Source organism: Alligator mississippiensis, chromosome 9, assembly GCF_030867095.1.
Source record: "Alligator mississippiensis isolate rAllMis1 chromosome 9, rAllMis1, whole genome shotgun sequence".
NCBI classification, from domain to species: Eukaryota; Metazoa; Chordata; order Crocodylia; family Alligatoridae; genus Alligator; species Alligator mississippiensis.
The window spans coordinates 16418583-16437694 of record NC_081832.1 but is presented as its reverse complement, the minus strand read 5'-3'; the positions used below and the strand labels follow the sequence as shown (position 1 = coordinate 16437694).

Below are 19112 nucleotides of genomic sequence, written 5' to 3'. Positions count from 1 at the left end.
TTCCTACAATGCAATCTACTGTGGCCAACTCCTGAAGTGAGTTTGTCTTCTACTCCCCCATCAAGGGCTTTAATGTAGGAGGGCTCCCCCTTTTAAAGCCTGGTAGTTAGATCTAAAACATATCATGCCTAGATACCTTAACAGCCAGTAGAGTCACTTGCTGATGAGCCTGTTTCTTTTTGGTCTAGATTGCAAATCTGCTTCTAGTATTTTGTTGCCTTTATGGAGCCCAGAAAAAATCCTGAATAGGAAATTCACTTTGTGTTTGTTCATATGAGCAACAGCATAAGTTTGTCAAGAGTATGGAGTGTTGTCTCTGTAGAACATTCTTCCTGAATCGTGCTGCTGGTTTGTTTTTTTTCAGATTGGTCCTCCGAAGTGGTGGAGCTGTGCAAGAAATACCACAATAATTCAGTTGTAGCCATAGACTTGGCTGGTGATGAGCTGTTGAAGGCTGAAACCGACCAAGGTCATAGGAGGGCTTATGAGGTTTGTTCAAGAAATTTCCTGAGGTTAATGATAAGGAACTTGCATCAACTTCCTCTTAATTAGTGAAGAAACAGCACATTGTGAAAAGAATCTGCCAAGTAGTTCAGGCCCCAAAAATGTCTCGCCAGGCTTAAAAAACATATACTTTAAAACTAAAACATCTTTTATTTGAATTGCAAAGTCTTACTTTGAATTTAAGTTGCTAATGCAGTGATATCTGGAAGCAATTTAAATAGAAATAGTTTTCTTCTTTTTTTTTTTTTTTAAATGTGCCTCAGCAGTGTCTGCAACCCCAGTTTTGCAGTACAGGACTGGTGCACACAGCTGTGTAACTTGGAGTGGATAAGTAGGGCCCAAGCCCTGGGCACCAGAATAGCATCTCCCCTAGGAAGTCTGCCAACAGCAGCAACAACAGCCAGGTTCAGGAATGCCGCGCCAGTGCTGTAGCAGTAGCAGCAGCAGCCAGGGCTGGGCAGATCACACATCCCTCTCCCACAGGGATTTGCCCAGGGTAGTGTGTCCCTTTCTGCAGCCACTGTTTCTCTTGCCATGAATCCCCTGCTTCCATTGCCACTGAAAATGGGCATCTGCAGCAATTGGCAGAAGGGCAGGTGGTTGCACTCAGTGGTAAGAGAATAAGGGGCCGTCTTCTCATGTTGCTTTGCATGACTGGAAAAGTGATAAAAAAACTAGTTCCAAAAATGAAACTCACTTGTCTCTTTGCCATAAAATGGAACAGCTGAGCAGATCAGACAAGAAAAGTTCTTTCGGTTTCAATAACCTACAATGATAGTGGAGGAGATTCGTTTCTTGTAGTATTTTCTCCTTCCTAAACTGGACAGTATTTTACAATACCTTTGAGCTACAGCAGCTCCCATGCACGCCTCAGTTTCCCACATGGAGAAATCTGAGGCATTTGTCAAATGGTTGATTTTATTTGTGGAAATAGAAACGTTTGGCAGAGATAAGGTTGCTTGGGCCCATGGCAGGTTCTTAGTCTGAAATATCAGCAGATTGAAACCAGCACTTGGTGTTGGGTGGTCAGCTAAAGCAAAATGCCCTAATAAGAAGGAAAAGCTGAAGGGTGAGAGGTGGGTATGGACGAAATGGACTGTTGTGTTGTGTGGCCTTGAACAGCTGTGCTCATATTAGGTGTTTCTATGGTGTATAAAGGGCCATGTTTTTAATTTTGTTTTAAATTGATTCTTTTCCCTACTTGCCATCATCTTTCAGTGAAATGCTTAGGGGCAATGTTTTACTGAAGTTTCTTGTAATAAATGAGTATACTGAATAACTAATGTAACTTCCTCAACTATCATACTATTCTTATACAAGAAGAATCGGTTAGCTGGTCATAAGCTGGCATCTAGGTAGTTTAAAGGTGGATAAACAGTTGTTTTCCCTCCTCTTCTGTTAATTAATCCATGGTCTACTCCAGTTGAAGGGGTATTGAAGTCTAGATTTCTCACTCCTAATTGTTCTGGTCTCTAAGCCAGTTACTAACTGAGACTCTATAAACACCAGAACAAATCACTTTCCAGTTTGTCAGGCTTTCTTAGCCAGCATGGCCATGGAATGCTTCTTCTAAATACTGTCCTCACGCTGGAGCTGCTCACGCTAATAGTGTGAGGGATAATATGTCTTATGAAATGAAAGAGGCTTATGATGAGGGGACCAGATGGCTCCCCTTGGACTGGAGTTCCCAGGTGGCAGATGTCTTCCCATTGAAACTGTGCCCAGGAGCAGTTGATGGCTGACAGTAAGACTGTGGGTAGTGACAAAAGTTTGGATTCAGTATAGTAACTTGTGAGGAAGAAACTGGGAAGGCCGTGTGTAAACCTCCACAGTGAGTTCAGGATAACGTAATCCCTAAACTTAGATGTAAAGCATAGAACCAGAGGGAGAGTAATACCCAATCTTTTCCTTAGATGGAAAGTTGAGGGATATTTAGGCCATTTCCCAGGGGAGGCTGTGCTGAGAGGGAAAGTGGCAGGATGTTTTCCCTGGCCTCGCTCTTCACTCCAGTGCGCACACGCACACAAATCTACCCTGGAATGAGCCATCTTTCTGTTCTCTGATCTTGGCAAAGCATCTTGGCCAAAGGGCTTTTGTTATATAAACAAAAAAGAAAAATGAGAAAACACATGTTTTTTTTTTCCCCTTGAGGGAAACCCATGTAAATCTAGCGGCTGCAGTGAAATCTGCCCTGGGGCTGGAGGTGGAATCTCGGGAAGGAGCAAGGCAGCCGCCTCACACACTGGCTCTGTGCAATAATCCCCAGCTCGCTGCGGCCAGTCTCAAACATTCGAGAGGATTAATGTGGTCATTCTCTCCGGAAAATCCTCTTGACGTTGACCTCAGACCTGGCTCGGTGACCAGGGTGGAACTGAGCAGGCCGTGAAGTTCACTCTGGGCTATGTTGCCTCCGGACGCAGCCTGTGTCTGGAAACCTTTTGAAGTGTAATGCCATTTCAGGTAAAACTCGTTTGTTTTCAAGTGAGCTGCATCAGAGCTCCCGTGGACTTTAATAGGAGTTGTACCTGAGCAAGGCTGTGCCCACCTCTGCTCTATCAGGCGTTCTCTTGCAGCCTTAGCTCAGACTATCGATCTTGTCTGTCCAGGGCCTGTGAGTGGACCCCAAAGGCTACCCCGGCTGACGTCTGGAGGTCCCCTTAACTCGCCTGCCACGACTTTGAATGGAACCTCAGTGGAGGGGTTCCCCTTTGAGGCAGACTCCAGGGCCGTCATGCCTCTCGGTGGGTACTCACAGAGCTCTGACCTCCCCTACACCCCGGCCACTCGCCACCTTCGGTCGCAGGTCTTCTGGCCCTTTAGCGTCCCTGGTTCCTCTCGGTCTCTACCCTGGCCTCCCGTGGCTCTCCAGCCACAGGCCCCAGTGTCCCTGGGCCGCGGCTCAGGAGTGAAAGCTCTGAGGCCCTTTGGTCCTGGATTCATCTATCCCGTGTCCCTAGCTCCCTATTCCAACCACACTGTGACTCAACGTGCGATCCCCACCACCGTGTTTGCCAGAGAGATGTGACCAGCGGGCCAGGAGGCCACAAAGGAATATTGAGTGCCCCTCAGTCTACGGGCCCTGTGTTTTCCCAGTGCTTCAGTGCCCCAGACCCGGTTGCTTGCCCCACTCGGGGCTCCTGTCTCTCCCCTAGGCTCGACCCTACTCCAGGGATGGCATCCCGGTTGACCCAGGTCCTATGGGTTGCGGCTGACTCTTCTTGGGGATGCTGTGGGCCCATCTGCAGGCTCCCTTACTCCATTAACCAGCCCTGCTTGGGGTCTTCTGCCGCTCACCCTGCGGCTATCCCAGTTGGGGTTCCCGTCGGCCCCGCCCTCGTTACAACTTCTCCGGGCTTCCCCGTAGTTGCTCTGGCTTCCCCGGCACTCGTCTCCTCTGCTGTCCCCACTCACCGCTGCTCCCTTCATCAGCTTCCCTGCCGGCTCTTCTGCTGGCTTCTCTGCCGGCTTCTCGGCTGGCTTGCTGGTCGGCTCCTCTGCCAGCTAGCCACTCGGCTTCCCTGCCGGCTCCTCTGCCAGCTTGCCAGTTGCCTCCACTGCTGGCTTCTCTGCCGGTGCCTCCGCTGCCAGCTTCTCTGCTGGAGCCTCCACTGGCCCCGCTGCTGGCTCTGCTGCCGGCTTCTTTCCGGTGCCTCCACTGGCTCTGCCCCCGTCTTCCCGGGCTGCCCGATGCAGCGGCTGCGCCTTTCGGACCATGGGCTTCCCCGTGGAGCCGCCGCTCACCGACCTTCCTCCTGTGCCCTCGGGGGCCACCTTTTGTTTCAGCCAGGTGGTGTCTCCAGCTGACATCACCCGGCCCCAGCTGGATATGAGCGCAGCTGACGAACCGCGTGGGCGGTTTCTCCGCGTGCGTTTCCTCACACCTTTCGGCCCCTGCAGAAGGTAAGTTGGGGCTTTTTTCTATTTTGGCCTGGGGTTCTCCTGTAACCCCAGCACCGCACGGGACAAAGGCATTGTGGTCTCCAGCTGTTGTCTTGTCTCATGATGGTGTTGCTCAGAGTTGTAACCTTATGGCCTTTCTTGCTGACTTCCATGTCCTACTCCTTGGAGGGCACTGGCAAAACTCTCACGTGATTGCAGCTATCAGGAGAAGGGCTGTGTCCTGAGAGTCCAGAGCCTGATAGTAAACCTCCTGAAGTCAACACGGGTCTTTCCCAGAACTCTTCAAATTAGCAATTTCTGAAAAATTAACACTGGAAAACAAGTGTGAATAGGCAGTCTGGTAAACTCAGCCCTTGGGTAGCAGTTTGAGTTTCTGACACATGCAGAGCGGTCAGTAAACGTGTTTAAAAGAAGTTAGTGCTGCAGGCAGGGAGCTTAGACTTCGTTTCAAATAGGATGGCTTTTCCTGTTAGCATCCCAAGCAGAGTGCTGCCTTTCCTGGGTGCTGAGCTATGAGTGCAGCAGCTGCAAAATTTGAAAAGCTCTACAAGGACTTGAATAATTCAGAGGTTAAAAAGAAGGTCGCAGCAGTCGCCTGAAGGAACGTGTGTGTGCCCACTGTTAAAATCCCTGTAGCACCCACCTGGTGCTCTGCTTCCCACCTTCTCATGCTGCTGAGCCTAGATCCTGTCATTGAAGCTCTGGGAACATGAGAATCAACACTGGTGTCAAATTTGCAGCCACTGCAATGAGAGCTTCCTCCTGCCCCAACCTCAGCCAGCAGGTCTCAGTGCTGCCCTTAAGGGTAAGGGAGTTTGGTTCAGTGAGCCCTGTCCCTCTCTGCTGAGGTTAACTGCCACCAAGAGGCACAGTTGCATATACTTTAGGTATTGGATTCAAATTTCCTTAACACTTTTCACCTGAGAAGTGAGCTCTGCCAGATGAATGCCTTACTCCCACAAGGGGGAATGCCTTACTGGACTTGGTGTTGGCTACAGGGGAGGACCTGGTAGGGGAGCTGTAGATTCGTGGTCACCTTGGGGACAGTGACCACCACCAAATCGAATTCACCATATGGCATAGGGTAGGTAAGATTACTAATAGGCACAGTGCAGCATAGGGCCCCTACTGAACAAGGAGGAGCAATTAGTGACAGAGAGGGCACAAAGCTGAGCTATTCAATGAGTTTTTTGCCTCGGTGTTCCTGACCAGGGCTCAAGATAAGTCTCCTAATGGGTTCTTAGATGGGCATCAGATGGACACCAGCCCACCAACTGTCTACGCTGACTTGGTGCAGAATCACTTGGATGGACTGGATGTGCGCAAGTCAGCAGGCCCAGATGAGCTGCATCTGAGGGTACTGAAGGAATTGGCAGGTGTCATAGCAGGACCATTGGCATGGCTGTTTGAGCATTTGTGGCGCTTGGGTCGGGTCCCGGAGGAGCGGAAAAGGGTCAATGTGGTCCTTATTTTCAAGAAGGGGAGAAAGGAGGATCCGAGTAATTATAGGCCAGTCAGTCTCACCTCCGTCCTTGGAAAGATCTTTGAAAAGATTATGAAGGATCTGTGGAAGTCCAGCGGCAAAAATAATGCAGCAGGGAAACCAGCATGGATTTGTAGCAAGTAGATCATGCCTGACCAATCTGGTTTAATTTTATGACAGGGTCACAAAATGCTTAAACTCAGGAATAGAGGTGGATGTCATTTTCTTGGACTTTAGTAAGGCCTTCAATTTGGTATCTTATCCTATTCTTATAAATAAATTTAGAGACTGTGACATAGATGTTTACACGGTCCGGTGGGTGGCAAATTGGCTTGGGGGTCGCACCCAGAGAGTGGTAGTAGACGGGACGGCAGACCTGGACAGGTTAGAAAAGTGGGCAATACACAACAGGATGCAGTACAACAAGTGTGGAGTGCTGCACCTAGGGTGCAAAAATATCCAGCACACCTACTGGCTGGGAAGTGACCCTCTCAGAGCACAAAAGTGGAAAGCGATCTCGGAGTCATCGTGGACTCCAAGATGAACATGAGTCGTCAGTGTGACGAAGTCATCAGCAAAGCTAACTGCACTTTATCGTGCATCAGCAGATGCATACCAAATAGATCCAAGGAGGTGATACTTCCCCTCTATGTGGCATTGGTCAGACCGCAGTCAGAGTACTGCATCCAGTTTTGGGCGCCGTAGTTCAAGAAAGATGTTGATAGGCTCGAGAGGGTCCAGAGGAGGGCCACTCATATGGTCAGGGGCTTACAGGACAAGCCCTATGAGGAGAGACTGAGAGACCTGGACCTCTTCAGCCTCCACAAGAGAAGGCTGAGAGGTGATCTTGTGACTACCTACAAATTCATTAAGGGCATGCAGCAAGGGATCAGAGATGCTCTGTTTACCAGGGCGCCTCTTGGGGTAAGAAGGAACAATGGTCACAAACAGAGAGCAGATTTAAGCTGGACATCAGGAAGAACTTCTTCACAGTAAGGGTGGCCAGAATTTGGAATGGGCTCCCAAGGGAGGTGGTGCTCTCCTCTACCTGGAGGGTCTTTAAGAGAAGGCTGGATAGGCATCTTGCTGGAGGAGTAGACTCGATGATCTGTTGAGGTCCCTTCTGACCCTAGTATCTATGAATCTATGAAAGCTGCTTTCATTCATTAGTGTTGTCTGGACTTCCCTAGCACTTTGGTGCCCCCAGCCCATGTGCTGTGTGTGTATGTGTGTCCTGTCTGTGTGCGTGCACATCAACAGTTTTTTTCCTCCTTATTTTCCATGTGTTGCTCCAGTGGAATGAGCTGATCTAGTAGGTTCACTGTTCTGAAGCTCTCAGACAAAAGGCTTGTTGGAAGTAATTCATCTGGGAAGGGGCTGTTGTCCCAAGAAGCTGGGTTATCCTTTCTTCATGCCTCTCAAAACTTACAGAAGCATTTTCACTCCCTGATGTTTTTTTCCCTCCAGGAAGCTGAAAGATGTGGCATTCATCGAACTGTCCATGCTGGGGAAGTTGGGCCTCCGTCTGTCATCAAGGAGGTAAGAGATTGCAACACAGCAGTAACAGCACTGCCCTGCATCTCCATATTATATATTATAATGCAGGGAACAAAGAGAGCAGATTTTACTCCCGCTGCACCATTCACTAGCTCTGGGAGGTTGCCAAGTTTTCCTGTTGCTCTAAGGGAGCAAAGTCAGTGAATCAATGAAGGAGAGAGTCAGAGACCTAGCTCTTACACTGTGGGCATAATATGACCTTGTGGCCTGATTCAGCCTGCGGTGGGACTTTGTCCAGCTTGTGGCAGGTCCCTCAGTCCTGCTTGGCCCAGGTGCCACCTGGCCCGTGGCATGTTCTGCCACCCCTGGGCATGCAGGGAGGCTGGGGCAGCTCTGTGGCTGCACTCCAGTTCTAGGCAGCCCAAGTGGCAGTGACTTCTTACAGCTGCTGTCACTGCTAGCCCTGGCCCCATGGAGACTGGTGGGAACCAGCATGCACAGCCCTGCCCACACCCACTCCAGACTTGCCCCAGCCAGTACAAACCAGCTTTGGACCAGCCAGGACCTACAGACATGGTCCTGACCCTGGGTTGCCTTGCACCTGCTTTGGACCTCCCACCCAGTGGCACCAGCAGTGGTAGCCAGGCAGAAGCTGCTGCTGGGCATGGGAAAAGTGGCCACCTCCCACTTGCCACTGCTGGGCCCTTCTTGCTGAGGCCACCCAAAGGAGCCTGCGCCTGGGCTGCCTTGTGGCTCCTTTCCACTGCCACTACTGCCTTGCTGGACAGCCCGGAAGCGACACTGATGGTGCTGGTGACAGCAGCGGAGAGGAGCCACAGGGCAGCCCAGACATGGGCTCTGGGTGACTGCAGCAAGATGGGCCCAGCAGTGGCAAGTGGGAGACAGTCACTTTTTCTCCCTGCACCCAGCAGCAGCTTTGGCCTGGCTGCCACTGTTATTCAGCATGGGCGGGCAGTCTGGAGCAGGCACAGGGCAAGCCAGGTTTGGGGCTGTGCACGTAGGTCCCAGCTGCTCCGGAGTTGGTCCACTTCAGCCAGAGCAAGTCTGGAGTGGGTGCATGGGGAGCTGAGGTTGGGGCTGTGTGCTCAGCTGCTGCTGAGCACTAGTGGCTGTGGTGGGGAGGAACCGCAGGGCATGTGGGCTTTGGGCTGTTACAGGGTTGGGGGATGTAGACTGTCCCATGGCATCTCCCCAAAACTGCCCACGTGGCCTGCAGGCCCAAATAATTGCCCACCCCTGCCTTACACCACGATCAAAAGAGCAGATGTCAATGGAGCCCCCATCCCAGGTGCATTGGTGGGAGATGGGAGTCCTGCCACTAGGATTGGAGTCCTGGAGAGTTCAGAAGCTCCTGTGGGTCAGGTCTCCACATAATACTCTTTGGAGAAGACCAAGCTCTTGCACAGAGCTTGGAGATCTGAAACATTTTATTCTGCAGGCAGTCAGCTTACTGAAGGCTGAGCGGATTGGCCATGGATACCATGTCATGAATGACCCGGCGCTTTATAAGGAACTGTTGGATAGGAGAATGCATTTTGAGGTAATGCCACGTCTTACAAGGATGGCAGCTTTGTCTACCGCAGAGTTGGAGAGCAACCCTCCCTTCAGCTGCATTACTGCCCAGGATTTTGGATAAATTAATATGAACTTAAATGCTTTTATAAGAAGGGCGGTGCTGCCACCACCTGGAGTCCAAGCACTGACAAGAGTCAGAGTGAAAGTCTTTCCCAGATCAGCTTGGACTCCAGTGTGGCTTGGAGTCGGAGCCAGGCATGCGGTGTTCTGGCATGTGTTGTACTGTGCTGGTGAGCAGTAAAGCAGTGTCACGTAAGGGGAGATAAGTTTGGGTTCTCTGCTGTGCTGAATGCTGAAGGTCATGCCCTGGCAGCATGCTCAGCCCTAAAGAAAAGGGGCTTGTGACAAGCAGGGCACTGACAGAAGTGATGGTTTGCCGCGTGATTAGGCCCCTGACCAAAGTGCACAGCTGTAGAGCGCTTTAAAAATGCCTGATCACATGACAATCTGAAACTTCATTACATGAGGGTTCAGATAAAGGCACTGCAAAACGAAGCACCTTCATTAACACTGTCAGTGCACACAAGGAGCAGAGCTGGGCTGAAGTAGCCCAGCTCCACCTCCAGTGCTGTCTTCAGAAAGGGAGGAGAGGGAGTTCAATCTGGGGTTTGCCCAGCCTGCGCTGGAGGGTAGAGCGGGTGGATTGGAGCCCCCCGACGTACAGTGCACCATGAGTTACAGCTGGAGGCTGCACATCTGTCAGCACCCAAAGTGACCTCAGTCTGCCTTCTGCTTGGAGCAGCCTCCTCTGTCTGCAGGGAGATACCGCCACTTCTTTCCAAGCCATGGCTGTAGTGCTAGGCAGAATGGTGACAGGTGAGATCTTGGAGGATTTTGTGTGCCTCTAAAAGGTACCAGACTTGGAAGCCATCTCCTTCCAGTCTTGAAAACCACCCAGCCTAGTCCTTGGCATAGAGTAACTGTTGCAGTACCCTTTGCAGAGACTAGTTAGTTAACTAAGAGTTTTCATTTGCACATAGCAGTCATAGGCCAGTCTCTCATGCAGAGAAGTAAATACAACACAGTGCTTGAGGCAGGGCAGGGGGAGAAGGTGGATTTTGGAATGATGAGAGGCTTCTGTATGTGGGCAGAAAATTATAGCTAATAGGAAAAACATTTGCTCAGCAGAATTAGGAGCGAGTGTGTGTGGCAGACACTGAGAGTGGATGTTCACTGTTTTTGCAGGGCTGTAAATCACTGTGGTACTTTCTGAGTAAGACTGCCCAGAAGGCTTCACAACTTAGCAGTCTGTGCAGCAGCATTTTAAGTGGATGGGGTTGACTGCTTCTCTTTTTTTTTTTTTAACTACATAAACAGACCTGCCCTTGGTCCAGTAACCTCACTGGAGCATGTGACCCGGACTTTAAGAAACACCCAATAATACAGTAAGGCATTTAAATAATACTTTATTATTTTAAAGTAACTGCTCAGACTCCACTTTCTTTCTAGCTACTTTATTGCCTCACATGAGAAATTAATTCAAGTCCTGTCAGAGCGGTTTTTATCCTCCTTCTTGGTAGATAAACCACTTTGGAAGAGGCTGCAGCAAACATGCTGATGAGCCTTATCCCAGAGAGCTTTCTGTTCTCACACTCCTGCCCTGAACTGACAAGGCTAAGTCCCAGGGTCAGTGTGTTGCGGCCTTCTGCCTGGTTGTGACCAGCATGGTAAGGGCTGGGCTTGAGCCTCTGTCCAACAGATGGTTTGTTGTTCATTTAAAAAAATGGGATGGCAAAGCTAGGCTACAGTTAGGAAATGCAGGTGGGTCAATACAAATTGTGGCTAAACTGGGTAGAAGGTTTTTTGTGTGTTGTGTTCATGCAAGTGTAAAACCTGTGCTACCCCCTGGTATTTATCCTGCTGTATCTGCCCTGCTGTAAATTGTTTTTCCAGGTTTAAGAAGGATCAAGCCAATTATTCTCTAAATACTGATGACCCGCTTATTTTCAACTCCACAATCGATACTGATTATAAAATAGCTAAGAAATACATGGACTTCACTGAAGAGGAGTTCAAGAGAGTGGTAAGTTGGCCTGGGAGATACTACGTGAAGTAAGGCTAAATCCTACCTGGAGATATGAAACCAAAGAGATTTTGGTGGAATTGAAAGTGTGGGGCAGAATGCGGAGTTGTCACATGGGGCGGTGGGAGGATAAGCTGCTGAGTCAGCTGCAGTGGGGGGAGAGGACATGAGCTGAGTGCGCATGCAAGCTGCAGATAGCTGTCTGAAATGAATAAAGAGCACGGAGAAGATTCCAGCGCTGCTTTGGCCAGCTTGAGATGCAGAGGCACAGCACATGCAAGTCTAACTGAGTGCTTGGGGATTTGCTGGGACCAGGCTGGGGGGCAGGATTGGTTCGCCATGTTCCTTAGGCTGACATTGAGCAATAGCCCATGAGGAGGTGTTGGGAGCAGCGCACTAACTGCTGTTTCCTGTTCCTCTCCAATGACTGTGGGCCGGACTTTCAGGAGCAGCCTACAAGTGCTTTGCAATTGCATTTAATGCAGAGTGGCTGTTTGATTCTCTGCTGGTGTATATGCGTACTTATATTTTTGCATGCATCTTGGCATGGGAAGAGTTCTGAAAATCTCCCCTAAAAACAGCCCTTTTCATCTACTTTATACCTAAGATACATGAACAAGAAAATAGTCAGAATGTCATTTGCATGTGGGTAATTACTGGTGCTTTCCATTCAAGGTGCATTGGCTTGTTAGGAGAGAGATAGATAAATGAAAGCTAAGGAAGTTCCTGAAGTCGCCCTTTCTTCCATAGCTTGGAATTCAACTAGTTTCCTTTTCAGCTAGAGCTGAAATGGCAGAATACAGCTTTGCAGGAATAACTACTGACCTGGTATCAGGTACTTCATTTAAGAAGGGGGATTCACTGCATCCTATAGAGGTGACACATTTAGTTTTTCCTTCCATCTATAAGAAAGTTCCACACCTTATACTCGTAACTCCACGGGCAGTTTGGCTGCAAGGTCTTGTTCCCTTCTTGCTCTTGCCAGAGATTTTCTTTTTGTTTAACAACAGGAAGCTTACAACAAAAAGATGCATTATCCACACCAATGGCAAAGCAAGCGAGGGGTGAGCTTTGATGTCACAACAGCAGCAGTTTGGGCTGCCTCTTTTAGGGCCCTGTCCAAAGTCCATTTAAGTCTTTCCCTTGTCTTCAGTAGGTTTTGGATCAGGCTCCTAAACTGCATGTCTTAGAGCCCTGCAGAGTTTTTGAAGACCCAGTGTTTATCTTGGCAGCCTTTGGTTTTTTGCAGACCACTTAGGAGTGGTGGCAGGTGCAGCTTTTTTGAAAATGAGAGTGCAGAACAGAGCTCCAGAGTAGCAATGTGAACAAGAACTGTTCCTTTTATTTTCACAAACTCGCCTGCTAGCTCACATTAATGCTCATATGCTTGTGTGTGCACAGCATCACACTCTGACTTGTTGGTATCACTCAGATACATCTCTTTCTCTCTTTCCCCACCCCCTCCTCTTTCCAGAACATCAATGCAGCTCAAGCCAGTTTCCTGCCTGAGACAGAAAAGAATAAACTTCTCAATAAGCTGTATGAAGCCTATGGGATGGCCCCCAAAAAATCCTGACTTGGCCTCTACCAGCCAGCATGGTGCAGTAACCTCTTCCCACGTAGACGTGACTCCTCTGTGCGCTAGTGGGAGCAGCAGGGAGGAGGTGCCCCGGCATCAGCTTCTAATACTGATATTACTATGCTAACATTTCCAATGCTACACATACATTATAAAGCAACATTTCCATGATCCCTACAGTATATACCTACCTACAGCAACCGCATATCCTGGTGCTACATTAATTGAAACCTAATTTTCTATAGTTATGATATGCAAACTTATTGGTGCAATTTTCTGGCCTAACTTCGTTGCGGTTGACACCTGTTTTTGTAAAACGATTTTAGTGAGAGTGGTGACCTTTGCTATGTGACTTCATGTCACTTCAGTTCCTCTGCCCTCGCTCATCTGCCTTAGTCCTTGTCTGCACTACAAAAATAGCCATGTTTAACTGTGGTCATATTCAAATAATTTTTTCTTGTCTGTAATCTTACTACAAGAACCCTGTGTTAATGCTGATAGGTACCTAAAATCAAATGACAAGTGGTAAGAAAACAGTTATAGCATTGTTTGGCCACTTTTATTTTTAAACATGGTTAATCTTGTATTGTAAATGGAGACTGTGAACAAGATGGAAACCCCAGCAGTTGTTCCACTGAGGTCTTCTTCTTCCAGCAATGTAGTATTTTTTTAATTTAACAATTTATTTTGCACTTTTTGGTTTAAAAACATCTGTAAAAGAGGGCCTTCAATTTCTAGAATGTCACTTAATGAAAAAGCATGCATCTCATTGGCTACAGGACTCTGCAGTGTGCATTGGGAAAGCCCAGAAACCTGCTGAGGGTTTTTTTTGCCTGTCCACACATGTAAAAACTGCCTTAAATTTATAACTTCAGGCCAGATTCTTCTCTGGGATTCCCCACTCTGGTATTCTGCATCTAGGGGAACTCCTGAGAGCTTCATTTTGTTTTTATTCTATTTTAAAAGGATCTTAAAAAGATGGTAACCTTCAGTTGTCCAGCTCTCTTTCTGACCTACGATAATCTAAAAGCACCATTAATAAATGAATGAACTAAATGAACAGATTAATAAGATAGGGTCCAATATCTATTACAATGACCCAAATATTTTCTAAACTACTTGTGCTATTAGCAGAGTTCTTGCTGGAAGTCATATTTTTAGTATGTTCTGAGAATTTTCAAAGGAAATGTTAACCAGAGTTCTTATGACACTTCTCTCTTTGCAACAAAATGATTGCATCTTTGGTTTACAGTAGGTTCTCTTCTGAGAGTTAGTCTAAAGAGTTAAGAAAGGTATGTGTGTGCTGAGTGCTTCAGTATGGCAAGGGACTGCAGAAACCTGTACCACAAAGCTACCAACACCAAAACTGCCTTTGATAAAGGGCTACATTTATCATTATTGTGGATATTGAAAGATGGCTGAAATTGGAGCAGTCAGTCTCAGACCTCAAACCAGGGAATGGGATTCTTCCGCTCTTTTCTAGGCTTATAATACTTATTTCACTTGGGTTATAAAATGTTCTTATAAATACACTCTGCATATATATATATATATATATATATATATATATATATATATATATATATATATATACACACACACACATATATACACATATGCATATATACACATATATATGAAAATGAATTATTTTATTTTTATAAGGCAAATACAACATCAGTTTTAAGAATGGTGACATTGTTTGAACCAGTTTCCCTTTCTCTCATATATTTTTTGTAATATCTCAAAAATACACTTTTGAAGAACAACAGTTCACCTCTTGGAGACCCAGAGCAACCTGCAAGTCTGGTTTAATAAAGTAACAAGTTTGTATTAAAAGTGCTTCAGAGTTCTGTTTGACAAGATAAGGAAATTCTCTGTACTGTAGCTCTATGTGACCTGGCTTAGAATTGTCAGGATAATGGTCTTTGAATCTCAAATGCATTTTTAAAAGGTATCTGTCAGCATTTTGCCAAGATATTAAAAATTAAACAAAAAAATCCACCTACCTTCCAACCTCAATAGCTGTGATGACAGCAGGAGCTAGAAAAAGTGTCAAATGTTGCAAGGTCTCTTTGTTGTCCTAAGGACAATTTTAGAACTTTCTTCTCTCCTGCATTTCTTCCAGTCTGCGCAGACAGTCACAAAAGCAGTGGGGTCAGTGCAGTTGCCTTCCTCAGTGTCAGCCATCTCCTAACACACCCCAGCTTTTCCTCAACAGGCTCTTGCTGCTTGAAGAGAGCCAAAAAACCAGACGTGGGGGAAAAAAGAGGATGATGGGATCAACCTGCTCTTCCCACTTAATATAAGTGTAGTTTGGAAAAGGTGGTGTTGAAGTCTGCACTTGTCATCCCATGATAGAATAGATGCAGCAGGAATTAGAAGCAATGGCCCTATGTAGACATGCAGGTATCTCTCACTACCTCTGGGGACCTCTTTCCTCCCAGAAGCAATCCCTTGAAGCCAGAGAAAGTATCTTGGTATTTAAAGTGATGTTGGAGGCTTGTGATACAGAGCATGTGTGTGCCTTGTGCAGGCCACAACTTTCTTGCAGCTGTTGATACAAATTGTTCCAATTTCACACATCATTTCCCCTGCAAGGATCAAAGAAGGGCACATGGCACTACCAGCAATGACAGCGTTATTAGTGGGCAATGGGCTGTGATTTCTTTTTCTGGCAGGAATCCCAAAACAACATTGGTTCTTTCCTTCCAACCTCTGCCGAGTTCAGTGTTCTGGTGTAAAAATGTTCTTGGAACTCTCCCCTGTGTGGCCAGAGAGATCTTAGTGCTAGCCTGCTTGTGAGGTCACCCTTGCGTAAAGCTCCCCTGCCACTCTGTGGCAGGATTTCAGAAAGGCCAAGTTTCAGTAGTGGCTCTGGCACTCAGGGCTGCCCACTGCAGTCCTTGGGTGGTTTGTGTACTCAGTACCTCTACAAGCTGGGCTATTACTGAATAATAAGATGCGCTCATTCTTTCAGCACGGTTGATGATAGCTGCTGACCTGGCTTTACAGGGGAAACATGATGCCTGTTGCTTGCTCTTTTGAATGCAAGTTGGCACAAAGCTTGCAAAGCAGTCTGGCTAAATATAACCCTTGAACAGACATGCTGAGCAGGGAGACCTAAAATTAGTTTTTTCCTTACAGTGCTGGAGTTGCGTGGGCATTTGTACTTTCCCTGGCTGTTCCTTTGTGAATATGGAGAATTCTTCCTCGGTAGGTTGAGAAAAAAATGTTGGTATTTCGGATTCATCTCTACCGCCGCTCGTCCCCACTCCCCCCTGCCCCAGAGACCCTGAGAACACTGCCTTTTTGTCACTGGTTCCAGTGGGATTGAGACCAGGCTCTTTGAGACGAGTGGCAGCAGGCTACAGCAGGAACTCATTGACCTGGATAGTCTGTTGTTGGGGTGTCAAAAAGCAGATGCAGCTTTTATCAGGCTGCCAAATCTTTGCTTACAGTGGGTTCTGGGCCACCTTCCTCTTCCCTGTGGCTGTGCAGCCGGCTCATCTCTTGGGGCCTATGGAGAATTCTTGAACTCTGACAACAAGTTCAAGTCTTATTTATGGTTTTGTTTTGCTTGATAGAATTTGGACTTGTTACATTAAGTTCTTTCCTAATTTGTCAAGAAGTCCTTCTAGCCCTAGGACACTATGGGGGATTTTTTTTTCCCTCTCTCCTATTCTGCCATCCTCTGGATGCAATCTTTCCTGCCATCTTACTGCTTGTACTAAGTCCTGCAGGGAGTGGTAGATATGAAATGGTGGATTAGTGTGGCCCAGTGATTAAAGCTGCCATCTCATGGAAGGATGAGGGGGAATCACTGGGATGCTGATACGAACCCCTTATGCCTTTACTTGAGGTGGCCTGGGGCCCAGTAGTCTTTGGGAGACATAGGATGGAAATCCAGCATCAGATTCCAGCTGGGCTTTAGTCTGCTTGGGCAGCTTGAGCTGAATTGCATTTTCCTTCAAGGTGCATACAGGACTCTGGTTTTGTGCTCAGCGCTCTCTGCACACCCATCTTCCTCTGGCTCCTCTGGCACTCTGGCCACTCCTGAACCAACTTGATCGTGCTTCACTTATGTGGTTGTACCTGAAAGAGCAGTGCTGCAAGCTTTAAATGAAGACCCTTGAGAAAATAAATAACTACTTGCAGAGGCGCTGTTCTAGAGCAAATGTGTGGTGATAAGTGTCCGACCAGTGGAATTACATATTTTACGGAATCTGCTCCCACCTGCAAGGTGTTCAGTATCTGGGAATGCATCATGCTCGATACATCTGTTAATATAGATCCCTTCCCTGTGTTCTCAGCGTAGACATGATGTAATTCTATGTGTTGTGAGGAAGAGACAATAACACAAAATCCCCACTCAACTTGGTTAGCTAAGAGCCGTGTGTTATTTATTACAACAAGCTTATATAGAGTTTATCAAACAAGTTTTAACACAAAAGCATGTCTCCTAAGAGAGAATGTGTGAAACTTTTCCAGAAATAAATATCTGAGCTGTATAGAACTTGAGAGTTTAGTCAGAACTTTGTCAATGGTCAAAACAAAACAAGCCTCTTCTATTAACAGTGTCTTAAAATAGTAAAATCCAACCGAAAAGGTTAGGGGTTTGGTGCTGCAGTCTGAGAATGGGGTTTGTCCACACACGTGTGAGCTTTGGTCCTTTTCTGAGTGCCACATGGCAGCAGCACAGGTTAACAGTGTTCAGTGTGAATGGAACAGGAATTGCCAATACTCCCAGCTGATTCCCATGACTTGGGGCGACTGCAAAGGCAGCCCAGCCACCAATTCAGATCTAAATAGATGCAGAGTAAAGGTAGAGTGTGGAAAGCACCTAAACCTCTAATTTATGGTAACAGAATAAATAAGTCTAAATTTACAGAGTAAGAAATATGTACCTTAGTAAAGTCTGGTGTGTATATTATTACTGAAATCTCGTTTTCCTATAGAGGAAACTTGCTGCTAAGGCATCTTGAGAGTGGCTCATGTCACTACAAACACTGCAGTGTTCGTCTAAACTCTTGTGGACAGGAGCAGAGTTCTTTTGGAGGTACTAGCCCATTGCAGAGCACCCTGGAGATGTCTGTGAACACAGCGGTCACAGCAGAGGCATGTAAGGGAGAGCTCGTTCTTCTGGTGTCATTCTCACTTGTCAAAAGATTGATGGACCATTTCTGTGTGGTGTCTCCAGTTCATTCTTCCTCCTATCCTTCCCCACCCTCACAAACATTGCTCTCATGGGGAGGTGCTGCCATCTCGCCCCTCTGGTCTCGTTCCTGGTTCCTTCTCAGAGGAAGTGGCACCTGCCTGGTTTTCTGTAAAATGAGAAAGTTTTAGAAGCAAGTTTGATTAACTGTTGCAACTCTAAAGAGGACACAAGGTGGCTTGGCTAGGTAGGAGGCTGCTGCAGTCAGTGACTCAAAAACCCACGTGAGCAGGTATCCGAGAGGATTAAGGATATTAACTCACAAGCCTGGTTCCTTTTAAGAGTAGACTTGGCCCTGCAGTTTTGAACTGCTCCAGCACTGCCTTGGGCTCTTGGGCTGTGCAGAATAACAGTGGCTCCATGCATAGGCTGTGGTCTCTGCACTTGCTTTCTGCAGAATGGAGATTTAACTAAATGGAATATGCATGATTTGCTACCATGAGCTCTAACAAGACAGATGGCTCCCTAAAGCCTTTTCAGGAATAGAGTGCAGACTGGTCCAAATAGTTAGCTTAACAATTTTGTGAACCTAAACTGAAAGCCTGTTACAATTTATCCCCATAAGACTTTGGGGTGAGAAGGATCATCAAAAAGAGAAGTCACTGGTTAAGCTGCAGGTTAAACCCGCCCCCCAGCTCCAACCACTATCACCCTGCTGCCATGGTGCTGGTATAGCCCACTGTGCAGTGTACACACACAGCATACATCCATGTTCATTCCTAATCTCACTGAGGTCAGTGGCAAAACTATCCAAGAATTTACTGTGGCCAACTACTGGACCCAAGAGCAGCGAGCTCTCTGCTAATGAACATGCTGGTGTAGGCACAAAGTGTAAAGAATCATTCAAGCAAGGGAAACTGTTGGTGTTGGGAAGGAGGCTGGGGCAGTAAGAGGGGGCTCGAGGAGAGTGAGGTCAGATGCCTAGATGCATCTGGGGGGTGCTTAGATAAGCAGCCCTACAGCAATGAGCCTTTTCCCAGTGAGGACCTTGTTTCCTTGTTTGACCTGCAGGCACAGCATGTGAGTGCTTTTGAATGTACTTTGAATGTCCTGCCAGCTAGCCGCAGAGCTCTCTGCTATATGAATTTGGCTCATATTAGAATCCACTATCAGCACATTTTAAGGAGCATTATCAGGACAAGAAGTGTTTTTCAAAACCTTTTTTTATTTTTGTTACAAATAAGACTCAGGGTTTACAGGAAAAAAATATGAAAAACAAATTTACTTTCACATCTGGAGATTATTAATAATTTTACCTGGATAATTAAACAGACCAGCCAGTTTAACTTTGCATAGAGTCACTTTGATTTTTATC

General features: G+C 47.0%; 2 protein-coding genes across 4 annotated transcripts in view; one reads left to right on the top strand and one right to left on the bottom strand.

Moving 5' to 3' along the window:
* Window positions 1–14421, top strand: part of ADA (adenosine deaminase) — a 39464-nt gene extending 25043 nt beyond the window's left edge. The window contains exons 6-11 of the mRNA XM_006275216.4: window positions 365–489; window positions 7355–7426; window positions 8844–8945; window positions 10298–10365; window positions 10874–11003; window positions 12478–14421. Of these exons, the coding sequence (XP_006275278.1) occupies window positions 365–489; window positions 7355–7426; window positions 8844–8945; window positions 10298–10365; window positions 10874–11003; window positions 12478–12579 (599 nt within the window). The 3' untranslated portion in view covers window positions 12580–14421. The remainder of the gene's footprint in view (window positions 1–364; window positions 490–7354; window positions 7427–8843; window positions 8946–10297; window positions 10366–10873; window positions 11004–12477) is intronic.
* Window positions 14422–16963: 2542 nt separating this feature from the next.
* Window positions 16964–19112, bottom strand: part of PKIG (cAMP-dependent protein kinase inhibitor gamma) — a 33270-nt gene continuing 31121 nt past the window's right edge. For all 3 annotated transcript variants that reach the window (XM_059733182.1, XM_059733181.1, XM_019484567.2), the window contains one exon: window positions 16964–17906. In XM_059733182.1, the coding sequence (XP_059589165.1) occupies window positions 17827–17906 (80 nt within the window). In that variant the 3' untranslated portion in view covers window positions 16964–17826. The remainder of the gene's footprint in view (window positions 17907–19112) is intronic.